Source organism: Sturnus vulgaris, chromosome 10 (genome assembly GCF_052056855.1).
Source record: "Sturnus vulgaris isolate bStuVul1 chromosome 10, bStuVul1.hap1, whole genome shotgun sequence".
Lineage (NCBI taxonomy): Eukaryota > Metazoa > Chordata > Aves > Passeriformes > Sturnidae > Sturnus > Sturnus vulgaris.
Genome location: NC_142252.1, coordinates 16,916,943 through 16,938,478, shown reverse-complemented (window position 1 = coordinate 16,938,478; position 21,536 = coordinate 16,916,943). Strand labels below are relative to the sequence as shown.

Here is a 21,536-nt window from a genome sequence, read left to right as displayed (position 1 = left end):
GGAGGAACCGAAACTGCCTGTATTTGAGGAATCCGAAACTGCCGTGCTGGTGACGCCCCTGCGAGGCTCGGAGGTGGGGCTGTGTCGGCCGTGCTGAGCCATCCCTGCGCCGGGACCCTTCTCACACGGCAGCACAGCGGGTGCCGGGCCCACAGAGGGTGAGCATCGCCGCTCCATCTTCCTGCGCTTCTCCCGAACGCCTGCTCGCGGTGGGACGTGGAGGTTCAGGTCAGCTTGGATCATCGGGACTCGGCGGGATCCCATCAGGTCAGCCTGTCCCTTCACAGTCGTCATAAATGAGAAACAAAAGTCTCGATATTCAGCGAAATTTAGATTGCTTTATTTTATATAGACAGAGCAAAGCAGCGAGTTAGGGAGTCGTGAGAGGTCACTGTCCGCTCCACGCTCCACTGAACTTGGTTTGCAGCTCCTTTTTATAGGATAGTTTTCCTTGTAGTAATCAATAATTGCTATTTTTTGTTGTCATAATTCTGCCAGGTAAGCAGTGGTGGTCAAAGAAACATCCGTGGGACCGCTCTCCGGACAATTTGTCAAGTAACCATCTGGTCTTGGTAGATAAAGAGCAGCAGAAGCGGGAAGTCTGGTCTTAGCAGATAGGTTGCAATTGATTACACAAAGGCAGGAAATCTGATTTTGCAAAATCTTTTAGGCAGTGGAAAACCTTGTTTTACAAACTGGTATCAAATACAATTTATTTGGAAAACACAATATTCATAACAGGGAGATTTAAACAGAATGATTTTAATCATATATTTCTCTTTATCTAGGTACATGTTTTTATCTAAGTATTCTGGTTTATACAAACTCCAAAAGTTCTATGATTAACACGAATCTTTTATCAATTATCACACAGTGGAGCTCGAGAGGCTGAGCCCTCTGCCCACGGGCGGGGATGGGAGCTCGGATGGGGCTCGGAGCCCTGCACACGGGCGGGGCTGCGGGGTTTGTCCCCAGCCCGGCGTAAAATGTTCGGGGGTCCCGGGGGCGGCGTGATGCGAGGGGGATGTGGGGCCGGAGCAGGGCGGGCATGCCCGGGCAGATCCCGCGGCACCGATGGCCGAGCGGCTGCTTCCCTCTAGCGGGGCTCGGCCGGCGGCTGCGCCCAGCGCCGCTCGTCCCTCCTCCCGCACCTCCCTCCGCCCCTGCGGCGCGTGGGGGAGGCGGGACGCGGTAAAGGCGGGACGCGGGGAAGGCGGGGAGGCGCTTCCGGAGCGGCGGCGGCGGCGGCGGAGCGGTGAGAGCGGCGGCACCGGGCGGGGCGGCTCCGCACCGCGGTCCCGGAGCGCGCCTGGGATCCCCGGGGTGGTGCTGGGGGTTCCCCCTCCCCGCCTGTCCGAGCGGATGGGCCCGCGGGGAACGCGCCTGATCCCCGGGCAGAAGTGGCTCCTGCGGGCATCGCTGGCGCGTCCCGGAGGAGGTGGCTCCGGGGGCCGCTCTGCCCCCGCCCGATCCTCGGGGCTGCCCGGGCTGGGCTGCGGGGAACCGGGGTGAAAACAGGCAACCCAGGTTAGCCAGCCGCCATTCACCGTAACACGTGAGCCCGGGGAAGGTGTGGGAGTAGCAGTTCTGGCAGGGACACAGTGTGCCCTGGAGCAGGCGCAGGAGGGCCAAGAAAAGGGAAGTAAGTGTTGTGAAGATCAGCATTAAACTTTATTCCATGTCCACAGTGTAAGATCCTCTGACCTGTAGCAATGGGAAGACCCAAGAAGGAATCAGCTGGCACACGATCCCCCCGACCGGCCACAACCGCCCCCAAAACTGCCCCTGCCGCCGCCCCGCCTTCCACTTCAGCCACCCGCGCCAAAGCCGCTGCTGCAGGGAGCCAGTCCCGAGGCACTTCGGCTCCCAAGGCTACCACCCCCACGCAGGGACGGAGAACAAAGGCGGACTCAGCTCAGCCAAGATCCACAGCATCCCGAGGAGATGCTGGGGAGAAGAGCAGAGCACCCACCAGGAGTTCTACAACCCAGAAGGCGCCTGATGCCAAGGGAGCTGCTGGTCCTGCCAGAACTGACCTGTGTCAGCCTGGGGCTGACCTGAGCAAGTCCTACGACCAGCTCCTACCCCCTCTGAAGAGCCAGGATATCCTGAGGGTGGAGAAGGAGACCCGGGGCCAGAGGGAAAACCCCAAGTGGTATGAGGCGCGGAAGAACCACATCACTGCCTCCGTGGCCCCCAAAATTGCCAACAGCAGGTTTGCCAACAGCAAGACAGACGAGGTGCCCAAGTCCTACCTAAAAGAAGTAGTGGGCTCTGGCTCCAAGGTGCAGACCCCAGCCATGTCCTGGGGGATCCGCAATGAGAAGGCGGCTGTGGAGGCCTACAAGGAGAAATCACAGAAGGGGGGCAAGCCAGTGCAAGTGGAGGACTGTGGCCTTTTCATTCACCCGGAGAAGCAGTGGCTTGCTGCCAGCCCAGATGGGATCATCAAGGATCCAGCCACAGGGAAGGACCTGGGGCTGTTGGAAGTGAAGTGTCCCTACAAGCACAGGAACAGGACGGTGCGTGCGGCCTGCAAGTACAAGGACTTCTGCCTGGAGGTGGATGGGGATTCCTATGCCCTGAAGAAGAATCATCCCTACTTTACCCAGGTCCAGTGCCAGCTGGGAACCACTGGCTTCCAGCGGGCCGACTTCGTGGTACACACCAACAAGGAGACGGCTGTGGTCCCCGTGGAGTTTGATGGGGAGTTTTGGGGGAAGACAGTGCCCAAACTGGAGAAGTTTTACACGGAGGCAGTGATTCCCTACCTGGAGCAGAAGGCAGGCAGCTCTGTCTACGCCAAGGAGGAATAGACCACTGCCTGCTTACCTCCGCTGGATACTTGCTTGGCTGCATAACTCCAGCTTTGTCCTCTAGCATAGAAGTTACACCCAGAAGTTACACGGGTTAGTTGCTATTCCTGAACTGTTCACAGCCTTGGAACTGAAAAGTTGTACCAGCAGGACCCAGTTTGGTTAGGGTCCCCACAAACAGTGCCTTTTTGCTGCCCCAACCAGGTCAGCACTCAGCCCTCAGACAGAGCCTTCTTGTCCTGTCACCCTCTCTGCATCCCCCACCTGTCCCAACAGCATGCCTCATGGAAGCTGGCACACCTCCTGATCTGCAAATGAAGCCAGTGATATCTCTGTATTGGAATTAGAGGCTTATTTTGTGGACAAAACTGGAACCTTTGTTATTCAGTTGCTGTTGGGACTAGTTTCTAACTGCACTCCAGAGTGGAGACAGACAAGAAAGGTTTGTCAGAGCCCAAGAGCAAAACTCTTCCTTTGAGCTAAACAGTGATATGCCTTAAGCATCAGAGCAAGGGCACATGGACACCCTTCCTCCCTGAGCCATCGGACCTGCTGCTTCTGTGGAATAACCCATGACATTCCCTGTGAGATGCCTGCAGGCTCTGAAACACGATTCCCACTGGAGAGGTTGTCCCCCAGGCCATGCACCCCCTAAGAACCTACCCATGGAGCATCCCTGTAAACTGCAGCAGCGTGAGGAGGTGGTCATTGCCAAATTAAATATAGATGCACTGGTCTGCTTGTTTCCTGTTGTTTTTGCAGCTTAGGATTTACCTGGGGGAGTAGCAGGGCTGAGAGATGTCCCTACACCAGGTCCCCTCCCAGCCACAGCAGAAGGGAAGCAGGGGAGCACTTGGATCCCCAAGGGATATGAGAACCAAGATCACTGACCTATGCCAAAGCCACTGTTATGGCAAAAGTATTTATTATATACATAAGACTCCAGTCACACTCCACAGGGCAAGGACCAGAATTCGCTATAATACAAATTAACTATAATACAAAGTAACTATAATACAAATTAACTATAATACAAAGTAACTATAAAAACATAAAGCACTTTTGGGGCCCAGGCTTTCCACAGGAGGAGAGAGGCACAGGGACGAGCCTGGGGGCTGCTGTGTGACAGGGGGCTGTCCCACACCCTGCCCCCAGCTGTGGTCCCGCAGTAACCAGATGTGCAAGTAGGAAAGAACCCAGTTAAGAATTATAGTCATGGGGACTGGCAGGTGGGGGCTGAGCTGAGTGTCACCAGGACAGGAGCGGGGCCTGCATCCCCCAGGGAAAGTGCAGAAGGCACATGGGCAGGGCTCTTTGGAGGGGCTGTGAGGAGGAGATGGGATCCAACAGTTAGTGCATGTGGGGCCCCAGGAGATCACAAACACTAACACACCACCCACAGGGATGAGCATCTGAACTATCCTCCTATCCCCCACACACTTCTGGGATAACAGAGCTCTACGGCCAGTATGATCCTCGGGGAGGACAGCAGGGCAGCTTTCAGGGGCCAGAGGTGTGAGGGGGACAGTCTGGCCCTGTGTCCCAGCCCCTCCCCTGCCAGTGCATTGATTGTCTAAGTCTTCAGGTTAAAAAGGGGCCCCCAGCCTTCCTGCTCTGCAGGAGCATCAGTCAACGAGGCGCTTGCGGGGCACTGTCCGAGCTCGGTTCGAGCGGCGAATCTCCTGCTTGGCGTCCCGGCACCGCTGGCAGATGAAAATGTCAGGCACGTTGGATTTGCGGATCTTGGCACAAGAGAGGTGGATCCAGGTAGCACATTCGTTACATTCAATCATGGGCCTTCCTGCAAAGGGCTTCATGCAGAAGCAGGTGATCAGATCCCAGGCATCATCATCTGCTCAGGGAGAGAGAGAAACACTGGTCAAACACCACCTTACCAGCTGCAGGTCTGGTTGAGGCCAGACCAGCCAGTTCTACTGGTGTTAAATGGGACAGACCCCCACTCACCTTCTGCTTTGGTGTTGGGAACTTCTGCGAATTCAACTGCCAAAGTTGCAAAAGGGGGAAAAAAGAGAAAAAAAACAAAATCAGATAAGTAAGGCAGCCCTATTTCAGACCTGTTTCAGGTCTGCACCACTTGCTCTGCGGAACAGAGCTACCAAAGGGCAGGTCAGCTCCCTGCCCTCTGCTCTCCAGTTCCCGAGGTCCCAAAAGTATTCCTTTTGTTGGGAGAAGCTTGAGCTATCGACAGGCCCTCCCTGTGGCCAGCAAGGGTAGCTCCAGCTGAGGGAGGGACAATGTTTGGCACTGGCTGCAGCAAAACAGGGCCCTCTGCAGTCTCCCAGACACTTACCACTGAGCTGAGAGGTGTCTCTGCTTGTGTCTTCCCCTGTGCTTTGGTCCAAGGTATTACAGGGACTAGGGCTTTTCCCCTCTCCAGAGAAGGGATCGTGCTCCTTAAGCTGAGGATCATCTGCTGGCTTCTCAGTTCCCTGTGCTCCGTACATCAAGTCCTTCTCCTCCGTCGTTGGCTCCTCCAGGAGGGAGTTGGGCTGGGGGTCTCCAGGTGGGTTGAGGGAAGGCTCCAATAGCTCCTCTTTCACAGGAGACAGCTGTCCTGCCAGTGCAGCCAGCTGCTTGACCCCATCCTGCTCTGCCCCAAAGTCCTTCCAAGCAGTCAGCGGCACCCTCTTCTTCACCTCCTGCTCCAAAATGCGTTTCTTTGCTGGTGGTTTCTTCCGTTTGATTTGCTGGGGCCGGACATTGTAGAAGGCGGTGGAAAAGGCAGGGCTGTTCATTAGCAGGCCACTGCCCACAGCCCCCCTGGCCACAGCATTCCTGCTCTTCCTATTGTCCATTGGGATGTGGCCATCGGAGGAGTGAGATGAGGTCGAGCTGTCACTGTCCTGAGTGCTCCCCGTGCTGTTCTGGGGGCTCATGCTACCTCCGTGGGTCCAGGGCACATACTAGTGGCAAGAGGAGAAGACGAAGGATTAGCATTGGAAACCAGAGCACAGATATTTGGGGTAAGGAGAGAACGACTCTCAAGCAGTGTCTACCCAAACTTCAAGGCCCTGAGCAACCTGATCTAGTGGGTGGCACCCCTGCCCATGGTAGAGGAGTTGAAACTAGATTATCTCTAAGGTCCCTTCCAACCCAAACCAATCCATAATTCTTTAAGATTAGGAGCTGTCTGCACATGGCAGGAAGACCAGGAGAACCAGTGTCTTTGTAGAGGAACACTGTGCAAGCCTGCTTACCTCTTCAGGGTATGGGATGTAGCCTGCATAGGCCAGAACGAAGGTGCAGAACTGGTTGAAATCCTCCACAGTTCTCCGCCGTTTCACAAGTGGCTGCAACAAACACCACGAGTGGATTAAACTCCCGGGATATCCCAACCAAGCCGGTATCACAGCCAGCTCTGGCGGCAGCCCTGGATCACCCGGCAGTTTTACGCGCACAGAACATCGAGGTCACCCAAGCATCCATCCTTCCCCTAACTCTTCATCATCATCTACCGAGGCAAATGCAGCCCTTCCCTTTAAACCCAGATCCCAGGCGGGGTGATGGCGGGGCTGGGCGGGGGGGAGGGAGGGCCGGACACACGCGACGACACCGTGACGACATGCCGGGACACCCAGAGCCCGGCAGCCGCCGGCGGAGCCTGAATCAGAGGCTCGGGGGCCCGGTGCCGGGATGTCCGCGCACGAGCGGTGACTCCGGGATGGGGGACGCTCCCGGGGCAGCGCCCGGCGCTCTCGGGGCTCGGTCCCGCGGGGGGAGCGGTGGGAGGGCCGGGCGCCGCCGGCAGCACCGGCGCCTCCGGGGCAGCCCCGCACCCCGCGGCCGATCGAGGGGGAGCCGGGGTCGGGCCGCAGCGCTCCCCCCGCGGCGGCGGCCGGGGATGGGAGGGGGTGTCGGGGGCGGCCCCCCCGCGCCGCCCGTCCCCGCGCCGGGCACCTGATGGCTCCCAAGATGGCGCCGCGCTGCCGGTCCTGCCCCGGCCGACCGGCCGGGGGGGACCCCGCCCCCCAAACCGACACCCCCGCGCCCGCGGCAACCGCGCCGGCACGGGACCCCCGCTCCCCCCGGACCGGCGCGCAGCACCCCCGTTCCCCTTCACACACACGCGCACCCCGGCACCCCCGCAGCCCCCGGCCCACCGTGCCGCCCCGGGCCCCCTCATGGGGACACCGAGTGCTTCCACCGCCCCCCTCGGGGCAGCATCCCCCGTCCGTGCCCACAGCCGCCCCACGAGGGCTCCTCTCCCACGCACGGCCCCCGCGGGCACACACGGAGCCGCCCCCCCCCCCGCACATACAGACACACACACACACACAGAGCCCCCCCCAGCCCTCCCAACCGAGCTTCCCCCTCCAGCACAACCACCCCCCGCACAGAGCGCTCCCTCCCGAGGCCCTCCGCGACACACGGCCCCCCCAGCACACACAGACACACACGGAGGGACCCACAACCCCCCCCGCACACACATGGCCACACAGAGGGGACCCCTCCCCCGTACAGCCACACCGAAGGACCCCCCCGTACACACACACAGAGGCACCCCCTCCCTACACGCACACACAGAGAACAGAGTGACCCCCCCCGTACACACACAGAGCCACAGACAGAGGAGCCGCCCGCACACACAGACACACAGGGGACCCCCTCCCTCTTTCACACACGCACAGAGGGGACCCCCCCAGCACACACATACACAGAAGGGACTCCCCCCCCGCACACACACGGGGGGACCCCCCCGCACACACACAGCCACGCGAGTCCACCCCCTCCGCGCACACACAGACGACCCCCCCCGCTCCCGAGGGCACCCCCACACCCCGCAGCGGCCCCGCACCCCGATGCCCAGCACGCAGCCGCCCTCCACCACGATCCGCTCCCCAGCGCCCCGCTCACCTCCTCGGGCGCCGGGGACGCGGGGCTGGGCACGGGGCTGCTCCCCGCCGAGCACGGCCCGCCGCGGGGACAGGGCTCCGCCGGCTGCCCGCCGGCGCTCATGCCGGTGCCGGTGCCGGTAGCAGTCCCGGTGCCGGTAGCAGTCCCGGTGCGGTGCGGTGCCCGCCGCCGGTGGGAGCGAGGCTCGAGCGCCGCCCCGGCCGCAGGGGCGGGACCACCTGGTGGCGGGGAAGGCGGGGGCGGAGCCTCGCCCGGACCGTCCCGGTGCGGGGGGGTGCCGGTGAGTGTCCGCCCCTCCCGGTACCGAACACGGGAGCGCAGCCGGGCTGGACTCGTCCGGACCCGCCGCCGCCGCCGCCAACGGCAACGCCGAGGCACCGCCCACCGCCCGCGCGGGGTCGCGGCTCATGGAATGTTGGGGCTCGGGGGGAACATCGCGTCCGAACGGTCCTCGCGCGCCGGGGACGGGGCGGCACCCACCCCGCCGGGCTGCTCCGTCCGACCTGGCCTGGAACAGCTCCAGGGCTGGGGCATCCACAGCTGCTCCGGCCAGCCCGTGCTACTGCCTCTCCACACTCCCAGGGAAGAATTTCATCTTAATATCCAATATGTGTCCCCTCTTTCACTTTAAAGCTATCCCCCCCTTCTCTTATCCTATCCGCCTGTGTAAAAAGTCACTCCCTCTTTTATAAATATGTCAACAGGAAAAGCCACCCTAGAATACACGTTTTCTCATTACTGCATGAGGATCGGTACCCCACAAGCAGGTACATAAACAAGGCAAAGATGTTTAATGCCTTCTTCACTTCAGCTTTCAACACCAGTGATGGGCTCTAGGGGTCCCTGAGCTGGAGGACCATGGCTGTGAGAATGATAAACTTGTGCAGGATCTGCTGTTCCAGCTGAATCTCTTTATAGGGATGGTGTATGGGGCCTTATGGAATTCATCCAAGAGTGCTCACAAGAGCTGGTGGACGTCATTGTGAGACCTCTCTCAATGATTTTTGAACTGCCATGGGAATCTGGAAAGATCCTACTTGACTGGAAACGGGTATCATTTTTCCAGTTTTCTGAAAGGGCAAGAGGGATGATGCTGGGCACTACAGGCCTGTCAGTCACATTTCAGTGCCTGGTAAAATTACGGGGAAGATGATTCTGAGCATTATGGAAAAATACCTGAAAGCAGGCATCAGTCACAGCCAGCAGAAGTTCATGAGGGGAAAGTTCTGCTTGAGAAACTTAATTTCCTTTAAGGACAAGGTAACTCAAGTAGTTGATCTAGGGAAGCCTTGATAGAAAATTTGGAGTTCAGTAAAGCTTTCAGTTCTGTCTCTCCCAGGATTCTTCTAGAGAGAATGTCCAGCACACAGATGGATAAATATTTAATGTAATGGGTGAGCAATGGGCTCACCGGTCAGGTTATAGTGAATGGGGTGACATCAGACTGGTAACTGGTGGGGTTCTGCAGAGCTCAGTTTTAAGGCCCATGCTCTTCAAATCTTCATAAACAACTTGGATGCAGGACTTGAAGATATACCGAGTTTGCCAACGTATCTGAAGCAAGGCAGCTGTATCAGCAGACCCCCCCCAACCAGGCAGCCTGTAGTAAACACCAAACACAGGCTGTCCTTTGCTGGTCCTGTCCTTGATTTTTACCCACAGACTCTCAACCTGTTCATGGGCAGAGAGGCAGCTCTTCACTATCTGTCCCTTCCTTAGGAGAGTCCAACACCCCTGCCTCTCCTTCCCATCCTCTCTTCTGAAATCTTGTAGACCTCCATTGAAGTGTTCCAGTTGTGTGAGGCATCTGTTTCTTTGATAGCAATTATGTAGTAGTTTTTTAATTGGTTTCCAACTCCTCTTGCTTGTTACCCACGCTGCATGCTTTGGTGTGGAGACACTTCAGCTGGGGGCCTTTTTGCCACTTAGGAGGAGCCCTGCCTAATAATTCCTTTGAGATTTAGGGATATTACCCTGTTGCTTCCTAAGGTGTTGGTATTTCCTGGCTTCTCTGACACCCAGAAATACATCTCCATTCCCTGCTCAATATAATTTAAAGCTCTGCCCCTTTCTTCCTGCCCACCCTCAGCCATTTCCCCCCAAAGCCACAACCGGATCCGGTACCCTCCAGAGCTGACATCCAACCCCAGCCTCATACCAGCTCCATGCCCCCAAAGGTGGCCTGTGGCTTTCCGCTGCCCAGTGGGACACTGGCACGCTCCATCCAGGAGCTCTGTGATGCAGAGCTGCCATTTAATTCAAAGAGAATCATCTAGAAAGCATATCCTCCTCACCAGCCTTGTGCTTGGGCAACAGCAGGACAATCCCCCCTCCGCTCCAAAATCAAGTCCCACAGCCCCCAAAGGAAAAGAGAACATTGCACTTACTGTGTCCTGGGTTTATTTACACCACAACCTCTGTGTGGGTGGGCAGGGAGGGATGCCGGGCAGCCCACCCCAGGGCAGCCCACCCCAGGGCCGGTTCAAAGGCAAGGCAGGCAGCGAGGCAGTACCGGCAGCAACACAGGGAGAGGAGCAAGGAGCATGCCCAGGAGAACTGGGCTCTGGCTCCCTCGGCACTACAGACATAAGCAAGCCCCAGCACTGGGGGGCTGGGGAAGAGGCAGGGGTCACTTTTAGCAGCAAACGCCTCTGTTTCCCTCCAAGGCAGCAAGGAGGATAGTGGCATGTGATGGAGCCAGACTAGTGCTCAGGCAGATAAACAAAAAAACAAAGAAAAAGGCAGAGGGTGAAGCGAAGAGACATGGAGAACAGCTCTTCTGCCCTGCAGAGCACGGAGTTAAACCGAGGGTTAGGATGCTCTGCCTTCCCTCCTCTCGGCACAGCAGCAGCTCCAGGCACAGCCTTCCCAGCGTGCCCAGTGCCAGGCACAGCCTCACCCAGTGACAGAGCCCCTGGCACGCCCCAGGCCACGCACACCAGGCTCCTGCTCCTGCGCTGTCTTTCCAGCCGGCCCCGGGAGGGGAGAGCAGTTAAGGTGGCAGTTTGATGGCATGGCTGACAGTCCACGTGGGCAGCAGCGTCCTCGGCGCTCTGCCAGGCACAGTTGGGATGGAAGCCAAGGTGGCTGAGCTTCGCCCTCCAGCCCCTGGCACAGTCCGACTCCCACCTCCCTTATAGGAAGCCCTCCTTCCGGAACTGCTCCTTCAGGATGTCTCTGTACTGGTCAAAGCCACCCTCGATGCGTGTCACAGTAGTGTTCTCACACACCCACAGCTCGTGGCACACCAGGCGGATGAAGCGTTCATCATGGGACACCAGGATTATACCACCCTGTCAATACACAAGGGGGAAAATTTGAGAACTTAGTGGAGCACAACCCAGAGACCAGGACTGGTGGCATGGAGATCTTGTGCCTCTGTCTACCCTGTGCCCAGCACTTCAGGTTTCCATTTGCTCCAAGGAAAACGTAACAGTATTTTGCTGGCAGGGAGCTCATTGCAGCCTTTCCTCCCTTCAGTTTGACAGACAGATCACCTATGGAGGAGCCATGTGTAGTAGTAACATATTTAATCTCCACTCTCAGAAGGCAAGTGCAAAGCTTGTTATTGGCTCTCCAGGTCTCCAACCACTTCAAGGATGGAGAATCCACACGAAGTAAGTAACAGTGAAATCGTGTCTGGGTAGAGTCCTGAGCAGCCTCAGCTAAGCTTTTCTGTCACAGGAAAATTGCCCCAACCTGAGCAACAGCCAGTGAGATGTAGGTTGATCACAGTGGTATCTGGAGGCTGAGTCTTTGGAGATCAGGCAAAAAACGTGCCTAAGGAAGATCTGAGCGGCCCCAAGGCAGGGCTGGGAGCTGCACCCAGCACGTGAGAAGTCAGAGTGTGAGGAATGGGACAAGGTGCTCTCTGGGCTCCAACTGCCTCTCTCAGCCACTCCTAGCCAAAGCCATCAAGTAAACAAACCACCAGGATGGATGGCTAAGGCAGAAATGTGACTCATTCCCCAAATTCTGTCCTAGACTTGAAGTCACTGCTGTTATTTCACCATCCACCTCTGGCTGAGATACCAAGTAACTTGAGCTGGAGACGTCAGGAAGTGTTAAAAAAAACAAGAGATGTTGCTGGGAGAACCTTACCCGGAAATTATTCAGTGCCTTCGCCAGTGCCTCAATGGTCTCCATGTCCAGGTGATTTGTTGGCTCATCCAGGATGTAGAAGTTTGGACTGGAAGAGAAGACAGCTCTGAGGATGCACTGGAACAGGCTCAGGATGGGTCTGCACCCTGACTGCTGCTTTAGCTGCTTAGAGCCATAGCCACTGACATGTGCCTGGCCCCAGGAATGGCACTGCCCAGTCCCAGGGACACCTCTTATCCCTGTGAACCCAAAGCAGTGGGAGAAAACCACCTGCCTCCTTCCACACAGTCTCCCCAGGGTGACACCTCCCTCTCCATAAAACCCCCCAAGGACAAGGCTTCTGTGGAGAAACAGAAAGTCCTTGGATGCCTGCCTTCCTCCTGGCGAAGCAAGCTCCAGGGATGAAGCCATGCAAAAATTAACAGCATTTGGGAGAACATTACCAGGGCATAGTCATCTGGGCAAAGGCCACACGACTCTTCTGACCTCCAGACAGGCTGGCCACAGGACGCACGGCCAGCTCTCCGGACACGCCGTACCTCCCCAGCTGATGCCGGTACTCCTCCTCCGTCTTCCCTGCAGGATCATCGTGTCACAACACAGCTATGGCACACCTGGTGTGACACACAGCCACAGCTGGGCAGCCTCTGCCAGCAAACGGGAGTTCAGCAGCACTTCCAGGCAATTCCCTCCCATGCAGGGGGTTTGCAGGGAAAACCTGACTGACACAATCAGGACAGGGGCTGCAGGGCTGGTAACTGACACCAAGTGATGCTACTTCCAAGTCCTTGTCACCGTGTCAAATAATGGAGAAGGGAACCAGAGATTTTGGCAACTGGGAAAGGGGGATCCAGTGCTCATCCTATGAGCAGGAAAGCAGCTCATCTGCCCCCAAAACATGGCACCAGTCTGAGATCTGCAGACTACCAGCTATCCCTGCTACTCATGGCTGATGGCCTGAACTTGGCTGGATGAGGGGAGTTATCCCAGTGCTGGCAGTGACCCTTAAGCACTGATGGGATAGAGCCTTCTGCCCAGAACCATGGACAAATCAATGCTCCTCCAATGCACAGCAAAGGAGATCTCTGGGATCAACAAACACTCACCTGGGAACTTTCTTGCCAGTAACTCTACAGCACTGATATTCAAATCTAGTTGATCCACATGGTGCTGGCTGAAATAACCAATCTTTAGGTTTCTGCAAAATGAGAAGAGGGTTTGGGAGCTGGTACAACTAAGGTTCATAACCGCAGTGCCATGCTGGACCCATCCCAGTTGGTCAAGCAGCCACAAAGCACAGCCCAGAAGCCCCCCAGGTGCACCATTCCTCCCAGTCCCCCAGCCCTTCCAACCAGGTACCTGTGAGCATGTCTGATCCCTCTGACTGGTGCCAGCTCCCCCATTAAGATCTTTAGCATGGTTGACTTGCCAGCTCCGTTTTCCCCAACCTAGAGAAGCAGCAGCAGCATTGGAGAATGTGAAATCCATGAAGGCACTTCGGAGAGGAGTGCAGTGATCAGGGAATTTCAGTTCTTGCAGATGATGAGGGGGAGCAGGACAGAGCATAAGTGGTCACTTCAGCTACCAGGAAGCTGCATTTCTATCACTGACAAGCAGCACTGGCAGCAGTGCCAGATGTTCCCAACCCTCAAGCATAAGGATTACCCGGTCCCAGCCTCATCTGCAAGCAGTGTCTGCTGCCCCATCCAATGTAGCAGAGCCCCCACTGCATGCTGCTGTCAGGAGCCTTATATGGATCCAGTCTCTTCTCAGAGGTATCCAGTGAAAGAATGAAATCACAAACTCTAAATGGTACTAGAAGAAATGTTCCAGTGTTCCTCAAAATGAGGATGATCAAATGCTGTGATGGGACCCAGCTGAATGGAAGAAATAGTCCTCCCTGGAAACATCCAGAAGTCAACTGGACAAGGACCTGAGCAACCTGACCTATAATCAAAGCTATCCCTGCTTTGAGCAGGGTCCTCCCAAGATCCTTCACAGCCTCCATTATTCTGCAATCCCACATACCACACAGATGCGGGACTCCAGGTCAGCAGAGACAGAGAGGGAATGAAAGATGTAGTGACTTGGCTCATAATAGAAGTCTACTTCATCCAGCTGCAGGACTGGAGGGGAGAACTTCTCAAAGCCATCAGGGAACCTGAGAAGGCAGAAGAGGTGAGAGATGAACAGGAACTTCAGAGACTCCCAACTACCTGGAACAACCTCTGTAAGCCCCCAGATGGCAAGGAGGGCTCTCAGCCATGCAGAACCTCAGGGAAGATTGGTCAGGAGAAGGCAACAAAGACCTGCAGCCTTGGCCCCAAGAAGGAACCGAGCCTGAACGAGGGGACCTGTCTGGTCTCCTTGTCAGAGTAAAACTGGTCCACATGAAGGGGTGGTTGTCCCAGCTGGGACAGGACCGTGGAGAAGCTCATGCCAGAAATGGAGCCATGTGCCCTTTGAACAATGGCTTAGGGGACACTTACCTGATGATCACCTCAGATTCTTTGTCCACAGGTTTCAGCACTGGCCTGCAAGAAGAGGAGACATAAAACCAAGGTGCTCTGCACTGTGGGTCTGCTCCCATACCAGAAGCCCAGGCAGAGTCTTTATCTCTGTGACACCTCATCCTAACCAAAGCCTCTGGACCAGAGATAGGCTCCCAAAACCACAACTGTATCTGCCAGGTACCCTGGGAACCTCCATTTCTTCCCACGAGCACTGCCCCTTTCCCACCTCCAGAGAGGAGCAGGACAGGAACTCACAGCTTCTCCAACAGCTTGATCTTGCTCTGGACTTGGGACGCCCGGTTGGCGTTGTAGCGAAAGCGATCAATGAAAACCTGCGAGAGAGAAAAGATCAGAGACCCCCAAGGCCCCTTCAGCACCAGCCACCCTGCTCCACTGCCCAACCTACAGCAATACAACCACTAAGGCAGAGAGGAAGGGATAAGGCTGGGAGAATGCCCTAGCTCCACTGGCTTCTCCCAGTACCTGGATGTGCTCACGGTACTGCTGCTGGGCTTCATACTCTCGCTGCTGGTTCTTCAGGCGTTCCTCCTTGGTCTTGATGAAGTTCTCAAAGTCCCCACGGTACATGTCCAGCCGCTGTGAGTGCAGGTGGATGATGTCCGTGGCCACTGCATTCAGGAAGTTCCTGTCGTGGGACACCACGAGGATGGTAGACTGCCAGGTCTGGAGGAGACAGCACGAGGGAGGCCTGAGCACAGGGGTTGGTCCCACCACCCTGGGAGGTGAGGACATCTCCCTCCCTCATCTTTTCTTTGAATCAAGGCCTTCTGCCACCCCCCTACCTGTAGGTAGCTCTCCAGCCACAAAATTGCCCTCACATCCAGCATGTTTGTTGGCTCTGAGGGAAGGGAAAAAGGCACTGAGGTCAGGAGGGATGGGGATGGCTGGATTGTATTTTTTTCCCCATAGGAAAACCTAGTGAGCTGCACTGGGGAGGAAAGAGCCTGTGTAGAGACATTCTCTGCCCAGCACAGGGGACCTGTGTAGGGTGTGATGTGGTGTGCACATGGGGACTGAGGTTCAGGTAGGGATGCTCCCCCCACTCCACATCAATACCCAGACTCTGGTGCCTCATAGCAGCATCCCACCCAGATTCCCTACCCAACCTGGGCATGCTCTGCAGTGAAAGGACTTCCCCCAGCACAGGCTGGCAGCCAGGGTGCATTCCAGGGACTGGCAAAGGAGAGGGAACAAAACTTGGGGACAGATGACATGCAGAACACTTGGTTGGAGCACGGGGCAAGGCTCTGCTGAGCACAGTGAGAGCTGCTGCCCAGGCTGATTTCCCTGTGCCACTGCTGCCAATGGCACTGCCAGGTCAGCCCATCACACAGGGCTATTTTGAGCAGGCAGATAATGGCCATGGCATGTTCCCAACCCCAGGAAGGGCACAGGCAGGCACAGCAGTGCCAGAGGGAGACTCACAGTATCAACTTACCATCTAGCAGAAGGAGATCTGGCCTGGGGAAAACAAGACATGGGTATCAGAAGCAGAAAGAGCACATGGTCAGTGCAGAGTGTCTCATCACACACACAGAGCTGCAGTGCCTTCAACACCCCCCACCCAAAGAGCCTGGGTAGAGGACCCCCAGGCAGCACCCCTGCATCTCAGACAACAAGGAGGCTTTAACCCCACAGCATGAAGGCCTGGACACCAACCTGGCAAACAGGGCTCTGGCTAAGGCTAGTCTCATTCTCCAGCCTCCAGAAAACTCTCTGAGGAGAGAAGATGTAGAGAGGGGTTACTGTTCAATACATAACCACTCTGTGTTTGCCTGCCTGCAGGATTCCTGCTCCCCCACGGCTCTTTTGGCTCTGCTGTCATCCAGAGGCAACTTGCCCCTGCAGATATTTCAGGCACAGCACAAGATCTGTGGTCCAGCAGGAAGGCAGCAGGAGACCACACTGGATGGGCAAGAATAGACCCTTGCTCTTCCTTACAACCACAGCAGTGCTTGGGGGCTCAACTGGAATATCTCCCCAGCCCCATCACTGCCTCAACGTTTGGAAACTTACTTGGTTGTCTGTTGTTGCATCTTTGCATTAAAGCCCAGCCCAGCAAGAATGACGGACGCCCTGGGGAAAAGGGGAGAGAACTGGAATCCAGCTACAGCATCCAACTGCAGAGCACAGTCCAAGAAGGTCTCAGACCCACAACCACCAAGGGAACTCTGCTACATATTTTAAAGCCATTCTGGTGAAGGAAAACTTCCCTGCACACAAGAGAAGCACTTGGCTAGAAAATGCAGCCCAGCAGGGCACAGCATCCACATGAAGTCCCAGGAGATTTGCAAGGAGTTTTCATCTCTTTGGCCAGGAAGAGAGTCACACCACCACTACCATCCCAAAAACACTCCCCAGGCACCAGGAACCTAGGGAGGTTGGAGAGCAGCAGCAGGAACAATATAAGCCATTGGGGCAAAAAAAGTCCCTCCAGCTTCAGCAGAAAGCTCAACTATTCCTAAACCAGCAGAGCTGTGACAAAGAGACAAGAAAAACAGCAAGGAAAACCCCATCCCTACATGCTGGATCCCAGGGCCGCAGCATGACCCTTCTATGATCCCAAACCACTGCTCAGCCTTGGCCATGCCAATACACAGTAGTGCTCACAGGACTGTCTCACCTTGCTGGGGCCTTGTCTGCCTCAATCTCCTCCAGCTTAGCGTAGATCTCTGATAGTCTGGCACCTTCTGTCCCTTCTCCCCTAGGGCAGAAAAAGGAGGAGTGTGTGGGACTCACCAAGTCAGAGTTTGAGTGCTGGGGGAGGCTGATCTCCACAGGTAGGACTAAAGTGGGCAAGATACAGCCCACCCCTGCCAGAGCCTTTTTTTGGAAGGGAGAGAACTCGTGATCAAGAAGCCACATAAGGGCTGGAAATCCAGGGGACCATCTCACCTGCCAGCACTGATCTTGGCTGTCAGATCCCTCTCCTCCTGCAGCAAGCTCTCACGAGTGGTGTCACACTCCAGCACACTCTGCAGCGCTGGTGTGTCATCCCCTGCCACCTCCTGCTCCACATGCAGGATGCTGATGTGTGAGGGGATGCGCAGGCTCTGGCTGGCGATCATCTTCAGCAGCGTGGTCTTGCCCAGCCCATTCCTGCCCACCAGCCCATAGCGCCGTCCAAAAGCCAGGTTCAGGTCTGCTCCTGTCAGCAGGACACTGAAGCAAAGGAACAGGCAGTTCCCTGGTCAGACTGTCCCATGGAGAGGGGATAACCAACAGCCACCTGCCTCTGCTGTATTTCAGGCTGTGCTGTAGCCAAGCAAAAATCACAGGCTTCTCCTACCCAAAGCACAGGGTCAGTGCGCACCTTGCTTCCTGATCTTTGCCACACCCTCTGTAATTTCCAAGCTGCTCTCTAATCCAGACCCCCATGGTCTGTCCCATGTCCCCAGTGCACTCACCGCTCACCGAAGGACACATCGAAGTTCTCGATGTGCACATCATACGACTTGTTCTTGCCTGATGACTCCATACGAGTCTCCTTCTTGCTGGAAGCTTGGCTGGCAGACGCCTCCTCAAGGACTCTGCAAACGCACAGAACACAGAGAGAGGGCTCAAGAGAAAAGCTCTGGTATAACCAGATCCCAGCCATGCTCAGCAGAGCAGGATGGGGGTGTCCAAAGTGCCCTGCATACTCACACAGGGCTGGATGACTTCAGGGAATCCCGCTCCAGCCTCTTGTCCTGTTTGGCTTTCAGCCTGGCTTCTGCCTTCTCCAGTTTCTTGGCATTCACCACCTGGGACACAGAACAGAGTTTGAAGAAGTGAGAGCATCTTCAACAAAACCCCCAAAAGCCCAGCTCTGGGAGAAAAAAGATCAATCAACCTCTCAAGCCTAGAAGAAAGGGAGGGAAGAAGGACAGGGAAACTGGGACAGATTCAAGCATATTTTGAGGAGGCTAATCAGGCCAGGAAGTTACCTCAGGAATGAAGTCCTAAATCAATAGCTCATACACAAGTTTTGCCTCAGCAAGGCAGAGGTTTTGGCTGACCCTATCGTAGAGTCAGTTTCTGTAGTTCCAGGGACTTGGATCAGTCAACTCACTTCAACAGCAGCAACCTGCCATCCCAGTGGTATACCCTGCACCCACCCTTGAAGTGCAGCACGAGGTGTTTCCCCTCCCAACACATTAAACGTTAGCCAGTTTGGAACAAACTCTTTTTGAGCAGTGGATCAGAGACAAAAAGCATTTAATTAACCCTGAAGGCAAGAATGCGCCAAGTGTTTTAACCTGGCTTCTGGTCTTGGCCAGGCTTTCAGCCCACTCCAGCTTATTCCTGCACAGAGTCAAATATTTGTGGCTGACCAAAAACACTCCTAGGTATTTCTAGGCAACTCACAGGCACCAAAGCACGTTACAGACCTGTATGCCAGACTGAAGAGTGTCTTGTTACTAGAGCTGTGACCCCACACTTACAGACAGAGTCACTCTGTAAACTATACCCAGCTTTCTGAATCTCCCAGTAAGACATGTCCTCCAAGGCTTGACAGGCCTCCCGGAGGCTTTCTCTGAATCGTCTCCAATTTTGTTGAAGATCCTTTTTTGAGCTGCAGACACGAGAGCTGGAAAGTGAATCCAGCCACAACAACTCTGGTGCCAAAACCAGCCAGAGCTGCCAGTTTTTGCTTAAGACTCCCGTTCAGACATGAGGGAACCGTGTTAGGTCTCAGCCTCCAAGTGAAGGGTTCTTATCCTCAGCACATTAACCCATGGAAGGAGAACTCTGTGAGGGACCAGCCTGGCCAAGACACTGCCCAGGCTGTACAACTACTGCCACCCTTCCTTTGTGGATGTACAACGGCACCTCACCCATGCTCAGACTTTGGCACATCCAACAGAGACAGCAAGCCAGGCTGTTCCTGAGTAGCTACACATTCCATCAATAGAGATGTCCCGATTTCCTCAGGTCATGGAGTGGAACTACTTCCAAACTTCTCTGCTCTTTCCTAAACCACAATAATCTACAGCTGGCTATGGAGATGGGCTTACAACTCCCTACTAACTTCCCACCTGTAACATCCCCTCCTCCTGCCATTACCTAGGGCTTTACCCCTCACTGAATATTCAAGATGTCATCCAGGGACATCCTGTTTTCTCAGTCAAAGGCCTTTCTGTAGGAACCAAGGTCCTCTCAAAAGTCAGAGTTCACTAAGAAATTATGGCAAAATAGATCTCATCAGATTAATAAGCTGCTAACTCATGTGGAACCTCTTTACAAAACCAAAGTCAAGAGTTTCTCAAATAGCAGAAAGCTTGACAAGAAGGAGCAGTGCCCTCTTCAGCTATATTCCAAACTAGGATGTGGGCTGCCTCGGCTGCTCTCCAAGGGCAACTTGGACTGGAGCAGGGCAGGGCACCTGCAGCCCTACGTGTCAGGTGCTCCCACAAGGAAGGGCACAGCCCTCACTTACCGAGGTCTGGCCTCTCTTCAGCAACAGCCCTGGCAGCAGATCCGCGCTGGTGTCACCTACAAGGAGACAGTGGGGTTGGGGTTGGTGAGCACGTGAGGCAGGGAGGCTCTTCAAAGCCCTATCTTAATGACAACCCATGCCCAGATAATGACTGATACTTCTCGCGACAGGATGTGCGGACCAAAGGGCATCTCTCCACCGCTACCTTCACCCTAGCTTACCCCGTGGGCACTGCTGTGCACAGATCAGCAGCAGAACGAGAAGCAGATGTGTGCCTCTGAGGGAGAGCCTGAGGCTCCCCTCGCCAAGGTCAGGTGAGCACACCCAACACCCCGAGCCCTTCCGAGCTCCAGCACCCTGATGGCAGGACATGAGCCGCGGGCATCACTCACCATATCCATCAGTCATCTGGGAAAGCTGGATGGGGGCATCCAGCAGCACCTGGCTGCAGCGCTGGGCTTGGCCCTCGTCCCTGCGGACAGGAGGAGGAGGAGGAGGGTGAGGTGCATGAGTGGGGTGAGAGGGTGCGGGGGGACGCCGGGTGCCCTTACAGCTGCAGGGTGTTGAAGAGGCGCTGGCAGATCTCCCTGATGGCGCCGTCGTCCTTTCTGTCCTGCGACACCTCCCGCAGCAACTCGCCCACCGCCTCCTCCAGCTCGTCCACCGACTCGAAGTCCGCCCCGCTGCCGTGCAGGATCCCTGAGGGTACACGGCACCGGCGCTGCACACCCCGGCGCTGTCGCGACAGGTGGCACCCTCCCGGTCTCCCTACCCCACCCGACCCCGGCCGCCTGTCGCGATTCGGGCGCTGCCGCCTGTCTCCACAGCGGGGTGTCGCGACATGCAGGGCCGCGGGAGGCCCAGACACAGCGGGCAGGCGGGAGCCGCTCACCCGTCACGTAAGCGAAAAGCTCGCCGTCCAAGTCCGGGAACTCGGAGCGGAGGATATCGGCGCAGGACGCCATGGCGGGGCCGGCCCGCCCCGCGGAGCCGCCGCCGCCGCTCGAAGCCGGAAAGGACGCCGGGTGCTGCCGGGAAGGAGGCGGGAGGCCGCCATGGCGCGGGGGCGGCCGGGAGATGTAGTCCGGGCCCGAGTGCGTCTGCGCATCACGGGGCCAGGAGTGCAGCTCCCCAAGCCCCGACAGCGGCACGGGGAGCGATCGGGACGAGCCCAAAACCCGCTCAGCCGCTGCTTCTTCTGTCGCCCAGGGTAAAAGGCTTTGGGAGGACTTGGAATTTTTTTCTTCCCTCTTTTAAGTTTCTGCTTTTAAACCACAGTCAAGACACTGCAGGTTGGGGTTTGCGTTTGAATTTTTTCATCCACCGATGGGGAATGACCACTACACTTGGACACCTGGCAGCTGCTCACAGACTGAAGGCAGAGGAGTTGAGCCAGGGGCCAGGTGCAGCTGCTCAGCAGTTGCTGATTCCCTCAGCTACTCCGCACAGCACCCACCCTGGCCCCCGCCACCAAAAGTCAAGTTAAAAGGGGAAATGGCTTGAGTTTTTTTCAGGTGTACACAAGGAAAGGTGACCAAGATTCTCTTAAGCTTGGCTGGGGCATAGGAGCCTGACTTACAGGAGGCTGGGACACACTCCACCGAGTTCAGTTCCTCCCAGCTGCAGCCCCAATGAAAGTCCCGAGCATCCTTTTTCCTCCATGGGGCTGCAGCACTGGCACAGCTGGAAACAAAAGCATCCCTTGTCCTTTTCACCTACCAACCCAGAAGCAGCACAAGCAAGCCCCAAGACATTGTGGCTCAGGCCACAACCCAGGCTCTTGCAGCACCA

The 21,536-nt window shown here is 56.3% G+C and overlaps 3 protein-coding genes across 4 annotated transcripts; 1 reads left to right on the top strand and 2 right to left on the bottom strand.

The window, feature by feature from the left end:
- The first annotated feature begins 73 nt into the window (after positions 1-73).
- LOC106850348 (uncharacterized) lies at positions 74-3,553 on the top strand. Of its 2 annotated transcripts, none has more exons than XM_014871589.2 (2): positions 74-267; positions 1,689-3,553. In XM_014871589.2, exon 2 carries the CDS (start codon positions 1,713-1,715, stop codon positions 2,814-2,816), a length of 1,104 nt encoding a protein of 367 aa, XP_014727075.2. In that variant the 5' UTR covers positions 74-267; positions 1,689-1,712; the 3' UTR covers positions 2,817-3,553. The 2 variants fall into 2 exon arrangements, with proteins under 2 accessions (XP_014727075.2, XP_088027065.1); XM_088170939.1 differs by lacking the exon at positions 74-267 and adding an exon at positions 1,183-1,255.
- Positions 3,554-3,724: 171 nt separating this feature from the next.
- LOC106850404 (PHD finger protein 13-like) lies at positions 3,725-7,886 on the bottom strand. Its single transcript, XM_088170940.1, has 5 exons — positions 7,692-7,886; positions 6,035-6,127; positions 5,128-5,740; positions 4,782-4,817; positions 3,725-4,668 (listed from the first exon to the last, which is right to left on the bottom strand). Exons 1-5 carry the CDS (start codon positions 7,791-7,793, stop codon positions 4,442-4,444), a joined length of 1,071 nt encoding a protein of 356 aa, XP_088027066.1. The 5' UTR covers positions 7,794-7,886; the 3' UTR covers positions 3,725-4,441.
- A 2,188-nt stretch (positions 7,887-10,074) lies between these two features.
- On the bottom strand, positions 10,075-20,792 carry ABCF3 (ATP binding cassette subfamily F member 3). Its single transcript, XM_014871588.2, has 21 exons — positions 20,638-20,792; positions 20,297-20,444; positions 20,138-20,217; positions 19,746-19,801; positions 17,972-18,069; positions 17,734-17,856; positions 17,222-17,488; positions 16,950-17,030; positions 16,343-16,402; positions 15,986-16,042; positions 15,765-15,787; positions 15,109-15,164; positions 14,789-14,989; positions 14,561-14,637; positions 14,282-14,326; positions 13,821-13,953; positions 13,152-13,240; positions 12,899-12,990; positions 12,236-12,368; positions 11,793-11,880; positions 10,075-10,984 (listed from the first exon to the last, which is right to left on the bottom strand). The coding sequence occupies exons 1-21, from the start codon at positions 20,708-20,710 to the stop codon at positions 10,826-10,828; spliced, it is 2,139 nt and encodes a 712-aa protein (XP_014727074.1). The 5' UTR covers positions 20,711-20,792; the 3' UTR covers positions 10,075-10,825.
- Between the last annotated feature and the right edge of the window lie 744 nt (positions 20,793-21,536).

Bases quoted from the DNA above. Each gene is read 5' to 3' on its own strand.
- LOC106850404 (XM_088170940.1), bottom strand. From the start codon at position 7,793: ATGAGCGCCGGCGGGCAGCCGGCGGAGCCCTGTCCCCGCGGCGGGCCG. The intron at 6,128-7,691 runs GTGAGCGGGGCG...TGTTTGTTGCAG, and splicing joins CGTCCCCGGCGCCCGAGGAG to CCACTTGTGAAACGGCGGAG. The intron at 4,669-4,781 runs GTGAGTGGGGGT...CTCCCTGAGCAG, and splicing joins TCCCAACACCAAAGCAGAAG to ATGATGATGCCTGGGATCTG.
- LOC106850348 (XM_014871589.2), top strand. From the start codon at position 1,713: ATGGGAAGACCCAAGAAGGAATCAGCTGGCACACGATCCCCCCGACCG.
- ABCF3 (XM_014871588.2), bottom strand. From the start codon at position 20,710: ATGGCGTCCTGCGCCGATATCCTCCGCTCCGAGTTCCCGGACTTGGAC. The intron at 17,489-17,733 runs GTGAGTGCACTG...CCTTTGCTTCAG, and splicing joins GATGTGTCCTTCGGTGAGCG to TGTCCTGCTGACAGGAGCAG. The intron at 16,403-16,949 runs GTGAGACAGTCC...CCTTTTCCCCAG, and splicing joins GCAGACAAGGCCCCAGCAAG to GGCGTCCGTCATTCTTGCTG.